This window comes from Haplochromis burtoni, unplaced genomic scaffold (assembly GCF_018398535.1).
Source record: "Haplochromis burtoni strain Fernald_Lab_line unplaced genomic scaffold, NCSU_Asbu1 Contig_938, whole genome shotgun sequence".
Taxonomy (NCBI): Eukaryota; Metazoa; Chordata; class Actinopteri; order Cichliformes; family Cichlidae; genus Haplochromis; species Haplochromis burtoni.
Window position 1 is genome coordinate 90,904 of NW_024583299.1, and position 23,792 is coordinate 114,695.

The following is a 23,792-nucleotide window of genomic DNA, read 5'->3' on the forward strand; positions in this document are numbered from 1 at the left end:
TTTTTCATGTGCAGAGGTGTTTTTTCTGTTCTCAAACTGATCTCCCTGTTGGAGCTCAGTCTGGGAGGAGTTATTTTCCTCCTTATCTTTCCTCATGTGGTGCATTTCCCATTGTTATACCTCTCTGACCTGTCTTCCCCATGTGATGTTTGTGTAATGTATCTATGGTAGGAGCGTAAGATGGCGCCGCCATTGCGTGCAGTAGGTCGGCAGCCTTATGAAATTTCCCCTTGTGGGACTAATAAAGGTATATCAAAAAAAATCAAACAGCAGGAAAGAGAAAGCCTCGTGATGTTTCGGAACCGCTGAACATTGCTCGAGTTCTCCATCAGCTGCTGTATCTCAAGGCAGCGCCACACTGCCACACCTCCTCAGCGATAAGCTCCTCCCTCGTTTCTGACCGTCAGCTGACGACTTTCAGACTCAGCAGTGAGAGAACTTCCTGTGTAGATGCCATTACACCTGAAAACCTCCTGAGGCAGAGACAGTCACATCAAATGCTGCTTCACTTCCTGGAAACATCTCCTCTCCTGACCCAGGCTTAACGACAGAAATCACACAAACGCTCTGAGAGATCCCAGCAGGAATCCCGAGATGTGGAAGTACAGTGACATCACCTCAAACAGGAAGCATCACTCCACTTCCTGTCTGAGCTTCGCCGCCTCATCCCTGATACTCTCCAACTTTTCCTTCACAGCTTCTCTCAGATGCGCCGTGGCATCATCACAGAGTGCTGTGTTTGATAAGCAGCGTCTCAGCTTCCCGCGCCGCAGATACGCCTTTGAAAAGCTCCCAGGAGTCAATGCGTGTTTGATCTGGGGTCAGCTTCCTCTCGCTGTGTGACTGCGGCGCTGGACTCTGTGGCTCGTGTTCACCTTCCTCTTTGTGTTTTTTGGTTCACACTTTTATTTTGTAGGATTGGAGATGGTGTGTCCGCTTTGGTGAGCTTCCAGTCGCTCTGTATCTGTAGCGTCCTGCTCCGTGGTTGTCCCTCTTGTCTCTGCCTCCCTGACCTCCTGACCTCACACAGTCAGTCGTACCCGTCGGTCTTCCGGCGTCTGTTGATGCTCTGTCCTTCCTTTGTGGATTTAAAAATAAAAGCCTTGTGTTTGGTTTGTGTCTGTTGTCATGTCTCGTGTGTCTGTGCTGTTACTGAGCACGCTCACATTTACCTGCAGCTTGTCGAGTCCTTGCTGTGTGTACGACCCTGCAGGTCACGTGACCAGCTTTCCGTTTTCTGTTTCAGGCCGTCGTCTTCGCCCCAGTTGATATGTGGGTGCTCAGAGCTGCAGCCGCCACGCTGGCGCTGAGCTGTTGCGTCCTCCACGGTATCATCACTCCACCCTGCGCAGGTCAAGGTAGGGCACATAATCACACCTCCTCCTGCTGTGCACCAATCACTCTGTAGACTGCTGCTTCAAGGCTCAGCCATTGATCAGAGGCTACAAACGTGTGCATTCATTTGTCACGATGCACACGAGCAAAATCAAATATTGCAACCCCAACGCCGCATGCTAGCTGTCGTCACATGTTTCATGCTAACGTGGAAACACGGTGTGCTCCACACTCACAGTTTCTTCTCTCTGAGTTAAAATGATCTTCACACTTACAGACGTTGGCGTGAGATCGGAGGTATGGTATTCTAATTACATCAGTAGATACAGCAGTAATGAGATTACTTTACTCCGTGATAGGGCTTTGGAGTTGACGTCACGCCGCAATGCATTGTGGGAGCCAGCTCCATTTTCGGGGTCTACGAATCAAAACAAACACTGTGTTGGAACGACGACGACAAGAAACACGCTTAAAAGCAGCTCAAAAGAAAACGGACGGTATAGAGACCGATTGCGTCCAGAGGCGAAGCAGCGGTACTTGAAAAAAAATAGAGTGCATCGCAAATCTGGACCCATATGAAATACGGCAGTGGAGTAAAGACCCAGATGACTTACCGCCACTGTCCTACCCCGATATCTTCACGTATCTTGTTTGTGGAGTAAGTGCTTACACAGCGAACCAGTTTCGTAATTACAAGTCACTGGAGGCGCACATCCAATTTACAAATGGCTGGGTGCAAGATTTGGCTATTTTCAAGCCGCCAAACTGTGAGTACGTCGTCAAAGGAAGTCAGCTGGAGTGCACCGAGTGAAATAGCCATTTTCCACCCCCCACCATAATTAATGTTACACATTTATCATTGAACTGCTAAAATATCGTTATCATATTATATGCCCATAATTGTAAAGTACATGCCAATTTACACATTGATAATCGGGTAAATTATTAACGCCAATTTGTGTCCTTCCTGTCTCATTTCATTTATTGTCTTTACATCAACCAATCAAGTCACTCCATTCTATGTTTGATCGCAATTTCTATAACTTCCGAGACCACCAACGATGATATTATTCAGCTATAAAGTGTGATGTGAACATATTTAGAACTTACCGGAATGAAAATGTGGTGAGCACACCAGCTGATATCTGGAGACGTAACAGAACTTGATATCAGCTCGTCTCACGGCTGCTATCCAGGCTGGACGCCTTCGTTTGGTAATATCCGATACATGAGCTCCTTCATGTTGCTTCCAGGTTGGGAAAGCATAAAAAGACAATCCAAACTTATTCCCGTGCCGGTCGTAAGATCGAACATTGCAGCCGACCACACAGCAAGTACGAACCATGGCTATGCTTTCGCTCCTTACTTAGACCCCCAAAATGGCGGATCGGGCCAAAATCCTTTCCACGCCCACCCCCGTGACATCACGCTCCAAAGCCCTATAGCGGCACGGTGCGACAGCCGAGGGCAACATTCGAACGCTCAAATTAAACCGGACACTCTGAGGAAACAGCGGGCTCCTAAAGGCAGCGTGACCTCATGACCTTTCTGTGGGCACACACGCCACAGGTCAGGGCCTTCGCACCGCCTCCACCACTACAGCCTCCATCAGGGACTCTGATTGGATGGCTAACGAGAGCCACAGGTGTGCCCCTGACCAATCAGACAGCAGCAGACCAGTGAGAAAGGAAGCTTCAATCAGCACACACACACAAACCTCTGTCACGGCTGGATCCTCACTGAGCACGCTCCGAAGCGCTCGGCGGCTCATTGTTCCTACTAATCCGGGCTCTCCCAGCTGTCAGCCGGAGCCCCCTCACTGCTGTCCGACCCGTCTCACATAACTCCCAGCTGCTGCTACAGTTATGAGAGGCGCGCTCAGTGTTCCCGGCAGCTCCGTGGCTGCGTGGCAGTCCCAAAATGGCATCTAGATAAAAAACACTTTGAGGGTAAAGATAACGAAGACGAAGAAGAAGATGATAACGGGATGAGGATGATGACGATGATGAGGGGGATGGGGGCACAGTCAGAGAAAAACATGGAATAAATAACAACAATGAACACTGACAAATTAAAGCAGAGGTCAGGGACTCCACCTGACTCTACTTGCCACACCTCAACACATGATTGCATCCCCTCAGTCTCTCTGCTGATTGGCTGTGTTTGGTCAGCCAATCAGGCCAGGTTTCTGGCTCTTTCAGCTGCTTTTGTAGTTTTATAATTTTCTTTGTTTCAGGTAATGAACGTCAGTTTGCTGCTTCTGTCTGTTTGTATCTGATTAAAGGGGCACTGTGATATCATCATCACATGATGTCACAGTGACATCATCATCACAAACGAAGAGCTCTGCTGCTCTATGTTAAACGTCTGTGCAGGTGTGACTGATGTAACCTGTTTTTCACCCTGCAGAAACTGACTGCAACTGCAGCATCGCCAACAGCCATTGTGACGAGTTCAGAGTCTGCAGGTGACACTCCATCAATCAATTGATCGATCAATCAATCGTCCATCACTGCCCGATCAATGTCCCGGCTGCCTGTCAGCTCGTGGCTTGTTCAGGAGGACTTTAAACAGGTGTAACTCACCTGATCTGTGTTTCTGTCACAGATCTATTTTACTAACTTTCCACCTAATGTCTCCTTGCTTCCTTCCCATTTCCAGGTGTGACCCTGGCTGGGACGGCGAACTGTGCGACCGCTGCATGCCGATGCCCGGCTGCGTGCACGGTTCCTGCGAGCAGCCCTGGCAGTGCACCTGTGAGCCAGGCTGGGGAGGGCGCTTCTGCGACAAAGGTCAGAGGTCACCTGTGCATTAACGTCTGCCATCTTTCTTTTGCCATCTTTCCGTCAGTGCGTCTGAGTTCACCTGTCTCCTGCTGTCTGTCAGACCTGAACGTGTGCTCGCAGCAGCAGCCGTGTCAGAACGGAGCCACCTGTGTGATTCAGGACAGCGGCGACTTCACCTGTCTGTGCCCTCAAGGTTTCCACGGCAACAGCTGCCAGCAGAGGACCGGCCCGTGTCACCAGAGGAGGTGTGAGCTCCTCTTATGGTTCAGAGGACACACACTAACACACTCAGACGTTACCGATCAAACAACAAAGTGTTTCCTGTTTTTCCTGGAATGTTTTCAGCTGAATTTATTTTTAATAATTAGCAGAATAATTATGCTGATTAATGAGCTTAGTAATTGTCACATGACTTTTCAGCAGCAGTAAAAATAAACGACTTCAGTACATTTGACAGATTTTACTACAGTAAAGGAGAAGAGCACGTCTGTGAGGGAAGTAGCTTCAGGCCCACACACTGTTGTTGACCTGCAGACCGTAAACTGTAGAACAGATGGGCGTGGCCACTGTGACATCATTGATTTGAGCGTTTCAGTTAGCACTTTGGATGAGAGGGCGGAGCATCACATGGACACAGATTTCTGCTAATCAGTGCTCCATCCAAATAAAATCCTGAAATTGGAGCTCCGCCTTCTGGATGCTCTGTTAGTACACTAACCTCACAGCAGCCATATGATTGGCCTGATGATGTCATTAAAAGTGCTCCAACAGTACACGGTCATGAGGTCCAGTTTAGGGACAGCTGCCTGTGTCACCGTCCACCTGTCTATCAACTAGGCCACACCCCTAATGATCCAAACTTTAAGCCTCAAAACAATGTGGGTGTTACATTTGTCTCTGACCGCTGACATGCAATCCAGATAAACTGTCAGAGTCTTCTCCCGTATATAAAACTGTGTCATCTGCATATCCTGACACTCTTCTTCTGCTCTCGTCTACTTCCTCCTCTCTTTATTCTGTAACAAAAGTTTAATACAGGTGTTATGGAGGGGATGTTATCTACAGAGCCCAGAACAGTTTGTGTATCAGGCTGTAAACACGTTAATTTCTGCTGTAAAGTTTTAACATGGGAGTCTGACTCACTGCTGCCTCTGCTGGACAGTAGAGGAACTGCAGGTTCTGGTACTTCCTGTTTATGAACCAGGCATTGATGTTTGCTGCAGTCTGCTGGTTTTCTTATCTTCCTCTTCTCTACCTGCAGGTCTCCGTGTAAAAATGGCGGTCTCTGTGAGGACGCTGACGGTTTCGCACCAGAGCTGACGTGTCGCTGCCTGGCCGGCTTCACGGGGCCACGCTGTGAGACTGACGTTGATGACTGTCTGATGAAGCCATGTGCCAATGGCGCCACCTGTGTTGATGGGTTCAACCGCTTCTTGTGCGTCTGCCCTGTGGGATTCAGCGGGCGCTTCTGCACCGTCAACCTGGACGACTGCGCCAGTCAGCCGTGCCTGAACGGGGGCCGCTGCCTCGACCGCGCCGGCGGCTTCCACTGCGTCTGCCGGCCTGGCTTCACTGGAGACATCTGTGAGACACCAACTAGCAGTGACGCCGGCAAACCCGGCTGGACAACGGTTGGGTGGGAGGGAGGAGGACGTAGAGGGAGGAGCCAGAGAATCACAACTAGCAGTGGCGATGGTAGGAACAGCAGCCGTCACGGTGACAGACTGCTGAAAGTGACTGTGAGCGAGCGCAGTGGCGCCGGTCTGTCAGAGGTGCAGCTCATCATCGTGCTGGTGCTGGCAGGGGTGACGCTCACCATGGTGGTGCTGACCACCGCCCTTGTTCTGCAGGGTCACTGCAGGAACTGTGGACACACCTCCTGCTGGTCCTCTGTGACATCATCGTCTTCACAGAGAGGACAGAAAAGCCGCCAGCGAGCATGGCCGGACGAGGAGGAGGGACAAATCAGGTTTCTGAGCGCAGCAGAACCAGAAAAGAAGAAACTCAACACGGAGGTCATTTAGACTGACCGGAGGGGACCGGGACACAGCTCCACCTGCCTCAGGTTCAGCTCCCAGCGAGCGCCTGAACTATGACATCATCCATGTTGTCACAGGACGACTGAATGGACAGTTTAAACCCCACCTATATTACCCAGGGTGCACCTCTGCAGTCAGCTCAGAGGGGCTTGTCCCAGGGGCATGTGGAGGCTTTTATTTTGAAAAGGTCAATTGAAACTGAAGCTTTATTTTATAAATCAATAATTTATCAACTCATTTCTTATAATCACTTGGAAAATAAAATCGTGCTAACTGTGAGTAGATTGACCTTTAAAAGAATCCGACTGACATCATCAGCCCACACTCGGCCACGCCGAGCGACACAAGACAAAAGTCCAGAATTTAAATGTGGATGAAAATCAGATGGAGTTCTGACTGAGGCTTCCAGAAGTTTTCAGGTGGAGATCTGTGCTGCTTGGCTCCGCCTCTTTATTCTCAGACTGAGCAGCTTTGCATGATTCACAGTTCAGAATAATCCTCCTGTTTTAGCTTTCTTTGATTGGCCAGCTTTTAGAAAGCTGCAGCTTTCTGCCCAACATGAACTGCTAAATGAAAGTTTGGCGTCGTCGTGGGTTACTGAGTGAAGCCTGATGGGACGTGACCACAGTCTGATCTTTGAGATGAAATCTACTCACATCAAAGTGAAGTGTGAATATGTTACGACTGTATTTGTATATAACATGTTTATTTATTGTATGGTGTACATGCACGTGTGCTCCGCCCACACACACACAGCTGTCAGACCTCATCACGTTACAGGGACAAAAACGCAGATGGAAACTTCTGATGTCACTGAACAGATCCCCACACAGACATTAAAGCTGTTTCTGAACTTTACCGCTCGCCTCCTGGGTTCTTTCATGTCTGAACACTTGATGCAGCAGTCTGACTCTCCACCAGGAGGCGTCTGAGCCTGCAGGAGTCCTGATCCAAGATCCCCGAGTCAGTCTGGATCACGTGCCGGACTGAACCGTTGACCTGCAGGTAGGAGTCAGCGGCCTGGATCTGTAGCCACTGACGTGTCTTCAGGTTTAATGCTGTCTTTTCAGGCTTTTCTTAGGCAGTCATGTTGCCATGGTAACACAGGAAGGTCATTACAGTGAAGTAAAATTAAAAACCAGGGGTGGTAAAAACCATTACCATTAGAAAAAAGGAAAAACTCTTACATCCATCCATTACTGTCCACAGCCCTTCGCTACCTGCAATAGGCTCCACATGGGTGGAGCCTATTGCAGGTAGCAAAGGTATCGAAGGGCGGGAGGCGGGTACGGGTTAACACAGAGAGACAGACAACCATTCACATTTATGTCCAATTTAGAATCATGGTTAAAATAAGCCCACTGGTTGCATGTGTTTGGGAGGAGAAGCACCCACCTACTCCACACAGAAAACAGAGATGGTGGAGTCGAGGTCTTCTTGCTGTGAGGCAACAGTGCTAACCACCTCGCCACTGTGCGGCCCTAACCTCCGTAATGACAGTCGTCACGTCCTGTTGCTGCTCTATGGCGTCTGCAGGTCTGAGCGAACCTTCACAAAGTGTTTGAGCATCTTTATCCTTCGACTGATAAAACTGAGACCAGCCAGGAAACTTACCAACACTCAGACAAAGATAAAGACTCAACAAGACCTCCTGCAGAACCACACCATACTCTCACACATTACAGTTGTTGTCACATTTATTAAATAATCATGTGACTGCATCTGATTAAAATATTTGAAACTAACTGCAAGGTTTCATCAGTTCGTGTCTATGACTTTTGAAAACGCTCTTCCTCCTTCCATCTTTCGTCACCTGTGAAATTGAATTCATCAAACAGTGAAGTTTTGCGCTTTCTGGCACAGATTCACTTTGTGTGTTTACTGATATTTGAAAATTTTAATTTAAATGATCCAAAACTTTAAAGCAGTAGCTCTGTTTGTCAAGACTGGTAACGGGACTGTAGCTTTTTTGCCGTGTGCGTTGAACTCCGGGGATGAGGCAAAGGGATGTGAAGAGCGTGGAGGCGGGACCACGAGGTTGATTTCAGTGCCGGATTTGTTCAGCGAGTTTCCTCACAGCATCAACAGGAAGCGTCACTGGGCTGACGAAAGACCGACTCACTTTCTGTTTTACGGATGAAACCGCTCGTCCCACTGGCCCGCTCGCTAAACGGAGATCGGTTTAAGGGCCACCTTTAAACGCCAAACATGGGAGCAAGTTTCAGACAAACTTGTTCACTGTGTTTAAGTGTGTGCTGGCAGCAAATGACCAATCAGAGTCTTTGTTTTTAAGAAGCTGTAAACAGTTTTATTATTGTGACATCAGAACCAATCAACAGAGCCAAAGGTACATTCATTAGAAGCAGAACAAACACCTGTGTGGAGGTCACGTGACGTGTTTGAGTTCTCTGCTCGTCTGTGTTCAGGTGCTACATCGAACCATGCGGGGCGTGTGATTGGGTGCAAGCCATCAGGTGATCTGACAACCACAGAAGTGCAGTGCAGAAGAAAAAAAAACCATTCAAACCGAAAAAAGTGACGGCAGCATGACTGGAAATGGGTATGTTTGTGGGAGGGGTCACATCTCAGTCTCAGCCAATAAGCTCTCACCTAGACCTGACGTCAGTAAAACCGCCTGGGTGCTGGAGTCTGTGGGGTCAAAGAATAAGACATTGAGAACTTCACGCCATAGTTCAGCACGGTTTCTCTAACCAGGACCAGCAGCTCACACCACGGCCTCCGTGCCCTTTCCAGATCACACGTTTAGATTGATTTACTTCCACTGGATCAATAAAAGTCGGTTCAAAGACTCCAGGAATAAGCACAATTTGGTGGAAGTCCATTAATTCCTCTGTTTATACTGAACTGAGCTACAGGGCAACAATGAACTGTTCCTTTAAGAAAACCAACCTAAAATCTGATGTAGAAAAGGTTTAAATATGTACGATCAATCATTTGAAGCCTCGGTCACAGCGGCAGTAAGATCAATCAGTTTGTCTCAACATTTGAGAGAAAAAGACAAAAACACCTCGTTCATCTAACGACACAGTGTAGAGCGGGGGTGTCCAATTCCAGGCTTCGAGGGCCAGTGTCCTGCAGGATTTAGACGTCACCCTGATGACTTCATTACCAGGCCTCTGGAGAACTACAAGACATGTTGAGGAGGTCATTTTGCCATTTAAATAGGCTGACACGTCTAAAACCTGCAGGACACTGGCCCTCGAGGCCTGGAGTTGGACACCCCTGGTGTACAGAGGCTGTTAGATTAGGTTTGTGTGCAGATTTTCTCTCCGTTTGCCAAATTTGTGGCACATTCAAATAAAATGAAGCTGCTGAACTTGCTGAGAAGCTGAAATCACACTCAGTCTTAAATTCAACTTCATCGCTGGTATGCAGTGGTTTTCAAACTTAATGACACTGTATGAAATAAAAAGCAAAGAGTCTGCACTGTCTTTTTAAATTTGTTGCTCAGTAGTTACTGCAGCTTTTAAGAATAATTTATCTGGTCTTGACCTGACCTGAGATCAGGACAAGCTCACACTGCTGTTATGGATCACAGAGGAACCACAAAAGAACAGAAAATCTTAAAAGGGATATTAATTAATATTGATTAAATATCCATTATTGTAAAACCAAGTGGGACTAGATATGTAGCAGGTTACCCAGATTAACACTTTGTCCACAGTTATACAAAATACAAACCTCCTACTGTCACCAAGGACACCTAAACACCACACAAAGGACGGCACCAGGTCTATACTCAGTATAGTGGGACAAAACCAGATCTATACCTGGCTAATTGGGACACTGGTTGATAGTGGGTAATGTTGGATAGAACCAAGTCTGTAGAGGGTATTGTGGGACACAACCAAATCTAAACTGGATAAAGTGGGCAAAACCAGGTCTATAGAGATGAATTTTCAACAGAATCAAGTCTATACTCAATGGGACAGAATCAGGTTTATATTTTTAAAATGAAAAAACACACAAACAGTGTAAAGTGACACAAAACTAGTTCTATATTGGGTCATGTAGGAAGAAAATGGTCTTGGTAAAGTAAATTATTGAGTAAAGTACAAAAGAGCCAAGTCTACACTGAATGAACTAGAACCAGGTCCATACAAGGTAAAGTGAGACAAAACAGATCTACAAAGTGGAAAAAACAGGTTCAAATTGAGTAAAGTGGGACAGAACCAGGTTTATTTTTGGTAAATAATGAAAGAACCAGGTCTATAGTGTGTTGAGTAGCACATAGTCATGTCTGTATAAGCTAAAGTGGGAGAATTGGCTCTGTACTGAGTAAAGTAAACCTTTGACTATAGTGGATAAACTGCGACAGAACCAGATTTACATTTCGTAAAGTAGGAAAGAACCGTGTTTATAGAGATTAAAGTTTCCAATTACTGGTTCTGTACAGATTACAGTAACAGAGAATCAGGTGTTTTTTGGGGAAAGTGGAACAGAACTGGGTTTCTAGTGGGTAAAGTGGGACAGAATCAGATCTATACAAGGCAAAGTGGGATAGAAAAGGATATATAATAGATTAAAGTGGAAAAGAGAAGTCTATAGTAGGGGAAGGGGGCAATATTGCTCTTGCCAGTAAAATAACCTGGCAAACAATCCCAGTTTGCTGGGTCTGTATTGGTTTTGTGCAGTTTGAGGGAGAGACAGTCTGAGCAGGGACACTCTGTAACTGAGGACAAGGTGAATATTCAGCCCTTACTGCTGTGGGGTAGCCAGGCGGGAAGCTGGTACTTGTCTCTGATTGGGTGATACTTGTCTCTGATTTGCTTGAAAGCAGTGATGGAGGCAGGATCTGGCACCAGAGGCAAGGCCTCTCTGTCATCGTCATCCTCCCCCTCAGACAGCAGGTCACAGATCTGCTGCTGGAGCTCCGGACTAATGTCGTTCTCAGCCAGAACCAGGACCCGCAGGCTGGTCGGGTAGTTCTCCACCATGTCCAGGAATACCTGCACACAGGTGAGACCACCACATTATAAATCTCTTAGGAAGTGCAGCATGGCTTCAAAATAAAACTGTACAAAATGTTTAACGTGACAGGGAGGACAGTGAACCTGACCCCACTCGGTCGTGACTGCAGCTTTTCAGTTTAAAACCATCTTTACAGTCAGGTGTGCTCCTTTATGTTTACAGTACTGGGATGCACCAATCGCATGTGCATGCCTCTTATCCACATGTGTGGCTGAGTTGTTGTTGGACCACACAGCCAGTTTACATACATCAGTGAGAAATGCAGTTTAGCGAGGACTGAGTATTAATTACATTCTCCTGGATTTTACTCCCTGACCTTGACAAAAACAAACAAACAAAAACATTCAGAGCATTTTGAAGCTCAAGAAAGAACAGGTGATCTACCTCCACCTCCAACCACTTCAGAGCTTCTAGATGTTCACTGTGTTTTTATTTATGTTATTGTCTCTGTTTATCCAGCAGTTTCACAGGCCACACACTCAGGCATTTATTGTGAAAGTAGTTGAAACAGGAAACACAGCCCTAACAAGGCCACAATGCTGCCATATCACTTCCCCCTGGTGGACAAACAAGTGAACTGAAAACTGAGTCCAAACTCAGGGTCTGGGAACAGTTTTTTGCAGGGACACAGCGCCACCACCAGGTCAGACTAAACATCACTGCAGGATGGTGGCTTTGTTCTCAGAGCGGAGGAGAAACCCTGACGGTGTGAATAAAACCAGACTGAATGATTTCCAGCAGACGCTCATCTCTTCTCTTACAACTGCATTCTAGTTGTATTTAAAGAGCTGCTCTCTGCTGATGAGAACTGGAGAAAAAGAAGAGAATGAAGCACTGTGATTGGTCGACCTGTCCTGACTGGTTGGTCAGTCCGGTTCCCTCCAGGTCCAGAACCTCCAGAGTCCTGCTGGATGCCACGGCAACTGCCAGCATCCCTGCAATCTGATCACCTGGAAACAGAGCGAGAGCGTCAAACAATAATGACATCACGCTGTTATGACATCATGTTATCATGACACATGTGTTACCGAGTGGGTTGTAGTCCAGGTTGAGCACGCGGAGCTGCGAGCTGTGCGCCACAGCAATGGAGAGTCGAGCCCAGCCTTTGGAGCTGATTCCTGGGTTAGCACTGAGAGTGAGCTCCCTGAGCCCTACCACACACACACACAGTGAAGAGTTACAACTCCCAGAATGCTTTGCTGCGTGGTGGTCTGAGCAGAGCCATTCAGGTCATCCATCCATCTATTTGCTTCCGCTTGTCCTTTTCAGGGTCGCGGGGGACGCTGGAGCCTATCCCAGCTGTCATAGGGTGAGAGGCAGGGTACACCCTGGACAGGTCGCCAGTCTGTTGCAGGGCCAACACACAGGGACAGACAACCATTCACACTCACATTCACTCGCACATTCACACCTACGGGCAATTCAGTGTTTCCAGTTAACCTAACCCCACTAATTGCATGACTTTGGACTGTGGGAGGAAGCTGGAGTACCGGGGGAGAACATGCAAACTCCACACAGAAAGGTGGAATGAACTCAGGACCTTCTTGCTGTGAGGCAACAGTGCTAACCACCGTGCCACCGCGCCGCCCGCAAATTCAGGTCATGTGAGCCTGAAATAGCAAGGGTGCCTGAGGGGGATAACCCTCAGGCACCCTTGCTATTTCAGGCTTCCTCAAATCAGGAGTTTTTTTAATGAGCTTCTGTCTGTGAGAGTCGGACCAGGTTCGGGGTCACACCTGAGAGACCTGGCTCACCTGTGGTGGGAGGGCAGAAGGTGTTACCTGACTTTGCGCCGTCTGGCGGCAGCATCCCGCAGATCAGACCCAGTGCCTCGTCTCCCAGCATGCAGTCACCAAGATCCAGGCACACCAGTGAAGGGTGGGTGGACAGGGCGGGGTTCAGGGTCACTAAGCCGGCGTCCAACAGTGGGCTGCCATGAAGGCTAGAGGGGTGGAGTTAGAGACTCACAAACCATTCACAGTTAGATTAGTGGCCAATCAGCTTTAAGTTCTACTCACAACAGGGTCTGCAGGGAGCGGTTAGTCTTCAGGGCGTCAGCCAGGTGCCGCGTCCGGCCAATACTGGAGACAACGCCCAGGTTAAGGTTCAGCTGAGCAAGCGAGCGCGACTCAGCAACGCTGCGGCAGACACGCCCAAAGTCGCGATCTGAGAGCTGGCAGCCACGCACAGACAGCAGGCGCACGCCATCCTCCTTCAGACTCTCACAGATGTCCTGAACTTCAGCCGCCGACAGCATCTCGCCTGTGATCTGGATAGAGGCAGGCAGCATTGCGGACGCCACTGGGAGCACTGGGACACCTACACAGGAAAACGAACATTGAAACAAAAGTGTTTTCTCACCTGGTGAAACATGGGTACTGCACCAAAGTCTGCTATTGGCTAGTTTTTGGATCAGAGTTAACCCAAGTTTTCTGAACGGGACTGGGAGCCACCATTACACCTGATCGGGTGACAAAAAAACACAGATCTGACTTGAATTATTTGACTACAACTAGTTTTTCAGCGTCACTCTGAGACAGGATATTTCTAACTTTAGAGATGTTGCACAAATGGAAGAAAGCAGTCTTACATATTTGTTTAATATGTGCGTTGAAGGACATGTCCTGGTCAAACATGACTCCAAGGTTCCTCACAGTGTTACTGGAGGCCAAGGTAATGCCATCCAGAGTAAGAATCTGCTTAGATACCATATTTCTAAGGTTTTCAGGGCCGAGTACAATAACCTCAGTTTGATCTGAATTAAGAAGCAGAAAGTTAGCGGCCATCCAGGTCTTTATGTCTTTAAGACATTCCTGCAGTTTAACTCATTGGTGTGTGTTATCTGGCTTCATGGACAGATAGAGCTGGGTGTCATCAGCATAGCAGTGTAAATGTATGCTGTGTCTTCTAATGATGCTGCCTAAGGGAAGCATGTATAATGTAAACAGAATTGGTCCTAGCACTGAACCCTGTGGAACTCCATAATTAACCTCAGTGTGTGAAGAGGACTCTCCATTTACATGCACAAACTGGAGTCTATTAGATAGATATGATACAAACCACTGCAGCGCAGTACCTGTAATACCTACAGCATGTTCTAATCGCTCTAATAGGATATTATGGTCGACAGTAGTGGTGTGCGGATTGACACTGATGTACTGATTCTTCTGATAACAGACATTTATGCTCTAGAATCGATTATACTATTAAAATATTGATATTTTAGTCAGGCTGTCCCAGGGCAGCTGTGGCTACAACTGTAGCCTCCACCAGTGTGTGAATGTGAGAGTGAATGAATAGTGGAATTGTAAAGCGCTTTGAGGGCCCTGAAAAGCGCTATATAAATCCAATCCATTATTATTATTATTATTTAGTAATTTTGAAAAAGAATTAGAGTTTATCATTAACAGGAACACAGTAAAAAGCAACAACATTATTGGGATCGTCTAAATGATTGGTAAGAACTACTTCCTCTTCTGCCTTTCATAGCGTTATGTGAACTGCGTCACGGCTCACGTGTGCTCGCTCAGTTGATAATCGTAAGCAGAGTCACTTTTGTGGAGCTACAAACAAGCAAGATGAGGTTTGTGACACACGTGGCAGGATCACAAACCTTGTCAGACACAAAGAAAAGTAAATTATAACACAGAATGATGATGAGTTTATGATGCGGTGAACTGAAAAGGAGAGAGACAGGTGCTTCTAGGTTGGAGTTATCCAGGTACAGAGGGAGAAACTCTGGAGCTGACGTACGCCTGGGTTTGGGGTTTTCTGTCTGCGCTTCAATGACGGGAATCCACCGCATCTGAAAACTATTTGTAGAGCACTGAAAGTGGATTATACAGGCTAATCGTTAAAACACAAAATATTTCATTCATGAGACAGATATTAACTCTAAACTGTTTGTCAGCTGTATTTTCAGTCACTTTTGTTTTTCATTGTTAGATGAATATTTTATAATGTCATATCGACTTTTCAGGGTTTTTAACTTCTTATCATTCTTCATAATTAAACGATAAGAGCAGGAAGTCTGATTCTTGTATTTATTTTGAATGTAAAATTGGAAACTTTTTATGTCCCAAACATGTCGGGATCTGCTCGGTAACTTGGTGGTATCGCTCATCATGGAGCGCTGCGCTGAGGCCGAGCAGGACCAGCTCAGGTGAATCCACCTGACTGGCACTCACGAATCTTTGAGCTCAAAGAGGAGACCGGACAGGTGTCAGGTGACAGCTTAGATCACGTGACTCCTCGATGACTCCCTGATAAAGCTCCTAAACGAGAGCTGAAAATAACTGAGTACTTTTACTCGACTAAAGCAGGATTCTGAAGTTAAATTTCCACACGAGGCAGTGACCGATCAGCTGATCGGTATCGATGAGGTAACCAATTAACCTGATAGATGATCGATCAGCTCACGCTGGGAGGTTCGGGGCTGTCACGCGCTGATGTCATTATTTGCCGATCTCGCCGCAGGCCACGCGCGGGTTCCGATCCAGAGCGGCGGACATCAGAGCCGATCGATCCGGCATCGATGGATTAGATCAGCTGGAGCGCGTGTGGCAGCGGGTCTGTCCGTCGGTCCGCGAGCTCCGCCAGTCCCGGTGTGCTTCTGCAGGTGACCGTTACTATGACACCCAGAGAGCTCGCAGAGGACAGAGGACTCACTCCGAGCGCGTCACCGGGACCGGAAGCAGCTGTCACCATGGCAACAAGGCTAATGACAAAACAACAGCCTTTGACAGGAAACGTTCATGAGGTCAGCGTGAATTTCTACTGAAGCAGTAAAGACAGTAATACACAGACTCTATTCAAACTAAAGGCTGGGGTTCTCTGTGACGTCAAAGAGAGACTTCGAATCCTGCTTGGAGCGAATCCTCACCCAAAATACACGAGCTTCACGACTGTGACGTCACTTCTCGCCAAGCCTCGTTTTAACCTTCTGTGATTGGCGTCGTCATGGAAACGGACACTCCTCTGATCATTGATTCTACTTACTGATTAATTATCAATGATCGATCGGCAGATTTTCACTATACAAACGAAGCCAATAAAATTGAGTCGATCACCTATTACAGCTTCCGGTGCTGACTTTCACAATAAAAGCGGAAAACTTCACGCTCTGGCGTCTTTCACCTGCACGAGCAAGGAGATATTTATAGCGTGACGTCAGCTGCCTTACTGCTTCCTGTTTATTGATGGATTTGAATCTGTCACAGCTTCACCTTCAGTTTTATTGTGAATAAACAACAAGCCTAAGGTAGAGGGGTGGTGATGTCATCGCTCAACAGGTGAGAGCTGCCGCCACAGCTGGGCCGTCTCCAATCACAGAGCCCAACCTCCGGTCTGCTGGTGTCTGCAGCTCCGGGTGATGACGTCACTCACCTGCTCCGATACCCTGTGTACCATACCCGTGTCAAAAACACGGAAATCCTGTGCGTGGAAGTTAGATAACTGAATGGGAATTCTGTTGACATCCGAGTCACATAGAAGGAGGAATTCCGTCCTCCAGTCCGTTTGAGATCAGCATGAGTATTCGGCACAGTTACACCCGTGATTATAAGGATGATTATTTACAACAGATCTGTTTACATAATGAGATTTATTTTCCACACAGAGTTATGCAGTACTCCCCCCCCAACCTTTATTTAAAGATTAGTACAATACAAAGTAGAATTAAACAGTATTACATTAAAGGTGTTGTACTTACAGAAATTGTAAACTACAAGCAAACAACATTATATGGAACCTATAATACACTTACACTTGAGGGAGAAGTTTTAACTGATTAAGCCAAGAAGTGAAGCGATCGAAGGATCTTGATTTTTTCGCATACAACCACAGCAATACTACTGCACGCAAATTTAGCTTTTGTTCACTTCTAGTCAAAGTGGCTTTGTATAAAGCCTATGGCACACCGCTATATAGTGCCCCTTTGTGGTCATCCTGCACACAATGTGGCATGTAGAAGCTATGTGTTGCTTCTGCATGCCAGAGAGAGAGAGGAATTTCCCCTCTCTCCGTGTAATATATATAATACCCATTCACTGTGTGAAGCAGTGAGTAGGGAAGGTACCCTGCTCAGGGGTACCTCAGTGGATTTGAACCCCCAACCTTCCGATCACGGGGCCAACATTCTACCTACTGAGCTAACCCAAATTCAAATTCAAATTCAAATTTTATTTGTCACACACACACAACCATACACAGTATGACATGGGGGTGAAATGCTTGTAGCTGTACAATGCCCGACCATTAAATGACAGAAGGAAAGTTTTACAATATTTACAATTTACTACAAAAATTTACAAATTAACTTAAGAAATTACAGTAAAGAATGTGCAAATAGCAGAAGAGATTATAAAGATAAGGATTATAAATTATAGGAATTATAGGATTATAGGAAATGTGTGGTGGTGCGTGTGGTGACGTGTGTGAGACACACCAGGACACACCTGAAAACCATCAGATGTGACACATACCTGTTACACCAATCAGAAATAAGATGTGCAGCCTGATCATGAGACACGTGGGGCTGCAGATTAAACACAGTCTGTGTGGGAAGAAAGTTTTTAGACTTTTACTGAAGTAAAACTTATAACAGCACAGACGTGAAACAAACATGCTCCACATTACAAACATATACATGTTACTAATGCATCATAATTATTGATGTGTACATTTCTTACATCCAGCAGCTGTTCATAACTTATACTTGGTGATTATCTGTACTCCAAGTAGTTCAGAGTATAAACCACAATATCTGCATCAGAAATACAGTAGAAACAGGAAGCAGCATCACGCAGAAATTACAGGTATGTTAAATTTGAGGGAAGTACTTCAGTAAATGTACTTGGTTATTTTCCTGCTGGTCTCATCTGAGGGGCTGTAACCTGGCCGCCTCCACCTGCGCCATGAAAACATTTTTATTGGACATGTGCAGCAAATTTCTGAGCTTTAAAGCAACACAGGCTCATCAGGTCCGCTCTGATGTGCTTTGATCCGATCTTCACTCACTCATTCACCTGTGCTCACCTTGAACATGTGACTGGAGGACCCACAGGTATAAGATAAGCTTTATTAGTCGCACACGTGGGAAATTAGTTTTGTTACAGCAGAAAGAGGACAGTGCAAAGTTACAGAGCAAAACAAAGAAAAACACTAGAATAGGATAAGATGATAAGAATAAGATACTGTACACAATAGAATAGAATAAAAATACTGTGTACAACTGAGTAAAATACAACGTTGTCGCATTACTGCACGTGTGTGGATGTGTGTGTTTGGTCAGCTGCGAAGTCTTTGTTGTGGAGTCTGACAGCAGTGGGGAGGAAAGCCCTGCAGCTCGCCACTGTAGGAGCTGCTCAGTGCTGTCAGAGTCTCCTGCAGGGGCTGGGATGTATGTTCCTAAAGAAGCACTGGTCAATCAATCACTGCTCACCTGCGAACGCCTCACTCCAGTTAAACTCATATGTCAGCAACACATCAGACTTCAGCAGGTGATCAAGTTTCTGATTGATGACCTTTTATCTGGAGGAGCTCGTGTTTCCTCCATGCTCAGGTCAGAAAGGAAACGGGTGCTGGAAGGCTTACTACATGCATTACTGACTATATAAACTTCTGTGTGGATAACACTGTACCTACCAGGACTGTACGGTGTTTCTCCAACAACAAACCTTGGATTACCCCAGAAATGAAAGCCGTCCTCAAGCAGAAGAGGAGGGCCTTCAAATCCAAAGACAAAGAGGAGTTGAAAAGGGTGCAGAGAGAACTGAGGGGACTGATAAGGAATGGGAAGGAGAGCTACAGGCAGAAGATGGAGAACCAGCTTCAACAAAACAACGTTGGTGAAGTCTGGAGAGGCCTCAGAACCATCTCGGGCCACAAACAGCAGAACTCTCTGCCTGGGAGGGATGTGAGGTGGGCAAATGAACTGAATCATTTCTTCAACAGATTTGATTCAGCCATGAGGCAGTCTGCAACATCGGCTGCAGACTCACCCACCCCCACTGCTGCTGTTCCACCTCAGACACTTCACACCTCCTCTATTCACCCTGCTCACTCCCCCCCACCCCCAACTGCAGCATCCAATACACACTCAACACAAGGCTCCAGCCTGTCTCTCTCAACCACCCAGGTTAGGAGGGAACTGAGGAGGATTAAAGCCAAGAAGGCAGCGGGTCCAGATGGCATCAGCTCGAGGGTCGTCAGGTCCTGCGCGGACCAACTGTGTGGGGTGATGGAGCACCTCTTCAACCTGAGCCTGAGGTTGGGAAGAGTCCCACAGCTCTGGAAAACCTCCTGTGTTGTACCAGTGCCAAAGACTTCACGCCCCAAGGACCTCAACAGCTACAGGCCGGTGGCTCTGACATCCCACCTGATGAAGACCCTGGAGCGGTTGGTCCTGGCTCAGCTTCGGCGCCTAATAAGCTCATCACTGGACCCACTTCAGTTTGCCTACCAGCCTGGCATTGGAGCGGATGATGCCGTCATTCACCTCCTACATCGTTCCCTCGCTCACCTGGAGACCGCTGGGAGCACTGTGAGAATCATGTTCTTTGATTTCTCCAGTGCCTTCAACACCATTCTTCCCTCGGTTCTGAAGGACAAGCTGGAGAACTCTGGAGTGGACCATCACCTCACTACCTGGATCCTGGACTACCTCACCGACCGACCACAGTATGTGAGGACTCAGGGCTGCAGTACGGGGTCCCACAGGGAACAGTTCTGGCTCCGTTCCTCTTCACCATCTACACTGCAGACTTCTCCCACAATTCCACCCAGTGCTTCCTGCAGAAGTTCTCTGATGACTCTGCAATAGTCGGCCTCATCACTGATGGGGACGACAAGGAGTACAGAGGTCTGACCCAAGACTTTGTGGACTGGTGCCAGCTGAACTACCTCCAGATCAACGCCAGTAAAACCAAGGAGCTGGTGGTAGACTTCCGCAGGCACAAGCATTCTCCACTGCAACCACTGAACATCCAAGGTATGGACATTGAGGCTGTGGACAGCTACAGGTACCTTGGTGTTCATCTGAACAACAGACTGGACTGGACTCATAACTCAGACGCCCTCTACAGGAAAGGGCAGAGCAGGCTGTACCTGCTGCGGAGACTCAGGTCGTTTGGAGTGGAGGGCCCACTCCTGAAGACCTTCTATGACTCTGTGGTGGCTTCTGCTATCTTTTATGGTGTGGTCTGCTGGGGCGGCAGCATCTCTGCTGGGGACAGGAAGAGACTGAACAGGGTGATCCGAAGGGCCAGCTCTGTTCTAGGATGCCCTCTGGACCCAGTGGAGGTGGTGAGTGACAGGAGAATGGCGGCTAAGCTGTCATCCCTGATGGACAACATCTCCCACCCCATGCAGCAGACTGTGACAGCACTGAGCAGCTCCTTCAGTGGGAGACTGCGGCACCCACGGTGTGGGACGGAGAGATTTCGCAGGTCTTTCCTCCCCACTGCTGTCAGACTCCATAATAAAGACTTTAACTGATCAAGCACACACATCCATACATATGCAATAATACTAAGTGCAATAATCCTTTCTGTCATCGTTGTATTTTTACTCAGTTGTATATAGTATTTGTATTTCTATTTTTATCTTATTGTATATTTATTTTATTTTATTCTACTGTATATAGTATTTTATTCTATTCTGTACAGTTGTGTACTGTATTTATTCTTATTGTATTCTAATTTTTGCCTCATAACTTTTGCACTGTCCACTTCCTGCTGTGACAAAACAAATTTCCCACGTGTGGGACTAATAAAGGTTATCTTATCTTATCTTATCTTATGTTGTACAGTAAAAAATGTTCTTGTGTTTTCCATAAAGTGTATGTAAATATCTGGTTTCAACTGTGAATATACTGCTGTGTATTGAAGTTCCTCTTGTTTTGCATAGAAATATACTGAACAACATACAAAGCATAATATATAAAATAACATCTACCAGAGTTTTTTCTTTGAAAGAAGCTCCTTATGTCCATTCTTGTATATCAGTGCATTACTGAAACCGATTTATTTAGCCGTGGAGGGAAACAACTGAAAATATGAAATAAACACACATGTAAGCTAAGACTCTCTAAAGAAACAGCATTTGTTCGGCTTTTCATTTCGCCATTTGTTGATTCACTTGAAGAGCAAGTAACGTAATATGGGTCAAGTGATCAGTTTGATATCAATCTTTCGTGATGCACCGTCATATTTACATTATTTGTACAGTACGAATGATTTGCTTTGGTACCTGGTCAAACTTCAGTTCTCCTCTGTCTGCCTGGCTGCGCTTCTCCAACAGCGCACTCGCAGTGCTTCGAATATTGTGTGTAGTTTTTGTTTTATACAGTTGTCAGCCAGGCATCTAACTATGAAAAAAATACACTCCAAAAGACCCCGGGCTTCTGAAAAAACAACCCGGGCTTAAGCCCAGTAAGCCACCCCCACGCTCCGCCACTGGTCAAGTTCCTCTCAGAGAGGCTGTCGGATCTGTGAGTGCCCAAATGATGTACAGCCATCCAGTCGTTCTCTAAAATTGAATATTAACTTTCTTAAAAGTCCTTTAAAAGTCCAAACAACCCACAGCTGCAAACATCTGACTGGCACTACCCCCTCTAGGTATCCTACAAAGGATTCTGTTGCAACATTAGCATGTGGAAAGGACTGCGGACTATAACGGACTATAAACGACCAGCTTCTTCAATGATGAATGCAGATGCTTCACTGGCTGATGAGCTGAACACGTTTTATGCTCGCTTCGACGCCGCAGCAATTAAAACAACAAACGGCTGCGCGCGCTCGGAGTGCACCAGTGAAGAAAATGCATTCGTCATCACAGAGCATGCCGTGAGGAACACCTTCAGGAGGGTGAACACCAGGAAGGCAGCAGGACCAGATGCAATCCCTGGCCGGGTCCTTAGAGCCTGCGCTGATCAACTAGCACCGGTGTTCACGGAGATCTTCAACCTCTCCCTGGCCCAAGCTGTGGTTCCCACGTGCTTCAAACAGTCCATTATTGTTCCAAAGAAACAACAGCCCGCTTGCCACAATGACTACCGTCCAGTAGCACTGACTTCAATTGTGATGAAGTGTTTTGAAAGACTGATGAGAGATCACATCACTTCTTCACTTCCTGCCACCATCGACTCACTTCAGTTTGCTTACCGGACTAATCGTTCCACAGACGATGCCATATCTCACCTGCTCCACACATCCCTGAGTCACCTGGACACTGGCAGAGGGAATTATGTTAGGATGCTGTTCGTGGACTACAGTTCAGCATTCAACACAATAATTCCCTCTAAGCTTTTCACCAAGTTGACGGATCTAGGACTCAGCTCATCACTGTGTCAGTGGATCCTCAACTTCCTCACAGACAGACCCCAATCAGTGAGGGTAGGAAAACAAGTCTCCCCCTCCATCTCACTCAGCACTGGAGTGCCTCAGGGCTGTGTTTTAAGCCCCCTGCTGTACTCACTGTACACTTATGACTGTGTAGCCACATCCGACACCACCTCCATTGTCAAGTTTGCTGACGACACTGCTGTTGTGGGCCTGATCTCCGACAACATCGAGACGGCCTACCTGGAGGAGATTAGGAACCTGGAGACCTGGTGCCAGGAGAATAACCTCCTCCTAAACATCAGCAAGACTAAGGAGCTGATCGTGGACTTCACTACAAAGCAGGCGAGGAATTACAAACCCCTCATCATCAGTGGCACGCCAGTGGAGAGAGTGGACAGTTTCCGATACCTGGGTGTCCACATCACTCAGGACCTGTCATGGTCCTGCCACATCAACACCCTGGTTAAGAAAGCCCGTCAGCGTCTCTTCTTCCTCAGAAGACTTAGAGACTTCCATCTGCCACTGAAGGTGCTCAAGAACTTCTACTCCTGCACCATCGAGAGCGTCCTGACGGCAAACATCTGCACCTGGTTTGGGAACAGCACCAAGCAGGACAGACGAGATCTGCAAAGGGTGGTGCGCTCGGCAGAACGCATCATTCAATCAGAGCTCCCTGACCTGCTGTCCATCTACACCAAGCGGTGCAAGTCCAAAGCTAGGAAGATTATGATGGACCTCTCCCATCCCAACAATGGACTCTTCTCACTGTTGAGGTCTGGGAAGCGCTTCCGCTCCCTTAAGGCCAAAACAGAGAGAATGAGGAGGAGCTTCTTCCCCCAGGCTATTCGGGGCCTGAACCAGGTGTAGGACTGGACTCTCCCAAACACGTCACTATAAGACTGGACTCTCACACACGTCACCACACGCACCACCACACATTTCCTATAATCCTATAATTCCTATAATTTATAATCCTTATCTTTATAATCTCTTCTGCTATTTGCACATTCTTTACTGTAATTTCCTAAGTTAATTTGTAAATTTTTGTAGTAAATTGTAAATATTGTAAAACTTTTCTTCTGTCATTTAATGGTCGGGCATTGTACAGCTACAAGCATTTCACCCCCATGTCATACTGTGTATGGTTGTGTGTGTGTGACAAATAAAATTTGAATTTGAAATTTGAATTTGAATTTTTCCCTCTGTGTGTGCTGTCAGTCTGAGTCCCTCGGTCGATCGATGCGTCTCTGACAAGATTCCTGTTTGGAATCATTTTGCTGTTTGGGTGTGACACAAAC

The 23,792-nt window shown here is 46.9% G+C and overlaps 2 protein-coding genes across 4 annotated transcripts; one reads left to right on the top strand and one right to left on the bottom strand.

The window, feature by feature from the left end:
- Positions 1-1,246: 1,246 nt before the first annotated feature.
- On the top strand, positions 1,247-7,018 carry dlk2 (delta-like 2 homolog (Drosophila); the record flags this gene model as incomplete). The annotated part of the gene is given in 5 exon segments (XM_005951333.3): positions 1,247-1,358; positions 3,745-3,802; positions 3,997-4,127; positions 4,222-4,366; positions 5,383-7,018. Coding segments are annotated over 5 exon segments (1,185 nt in total). The 3' UTR covers positions 6,146-7,018.
- A 1,427-nt stretch (positions 7,019-8,445) lies between these two features.
- Positions 8,446-16,241, bottom strand: lrrc73 (leucine rich repeat containing 73). Of its 3 annotated transcripts, none has more exons than XM_005951331.3 (8): positions 16,035-16,241; positions 13,171-13,471; positions 12,934-13,094; positions 12,181-12,303; positions 12,002-12,102; positions 10,884-11,130; positions 8,771-8,809; positions 8,446-8,639 (listed from the first exon to the last, which is right to left on the bottom strand). In XM_005951331.3, exons 2-8 carry the CDS (start codon positions 13,440-13,442, stop codon positions 8,590-8,592), a joined length of 993 nt encoding a protein of 330 aa, XP_005951393.1. In that variant the 5' UTR covers positions 13,443-13,471; positions 16,035-16,241; the 3' UTR covers positions 8,446-8,589. The 3 variants fall into 3 exon arrangements, with proteins under 3 accessions (XP_005951393.1, XP_042072083.1, XP_042072082.1); XM_042216149.1 differs by lacking the exon at positions 16,035-16,241 and adding an exon at positions 15,548-15,961; XM_042216148.1 differs by lacking the exon at positions 16,035-16,241 and having other exon boundaries at positions 8,446-8,809.
- Positions 16,242-23,792: the final 7,551 nt, after the last annotated feature.

What these genes read in the sequence shown, in the direction of transcription:
- lrrc73 (XM_005951331.3), bottom strand. Translation starts at nt 13,442, where the DNA reads ATGCTGCCTGCCTCTATCCAGATCACAGGCGAGATGCTGTCGGCGGCT. An exon ending in CGCTCCCTGCAGACCCTGTT is followed by an intron (nt 13,095 to 13,170) that starts GTGAGTAGAACT and finishes CCACCCCTCTAG; the next exon opens with CCTTCATGGCAGCCCACTGT. An exon ending in GCCAGACGGCGCAAAGTCAG is followed by an intron (nt 12,304 to 12,933) that starts GTAACACCTTCT and finishes TGTGTGTGGTAG; the next exon opens with GGCTCAGGGAGCTCACTCTC.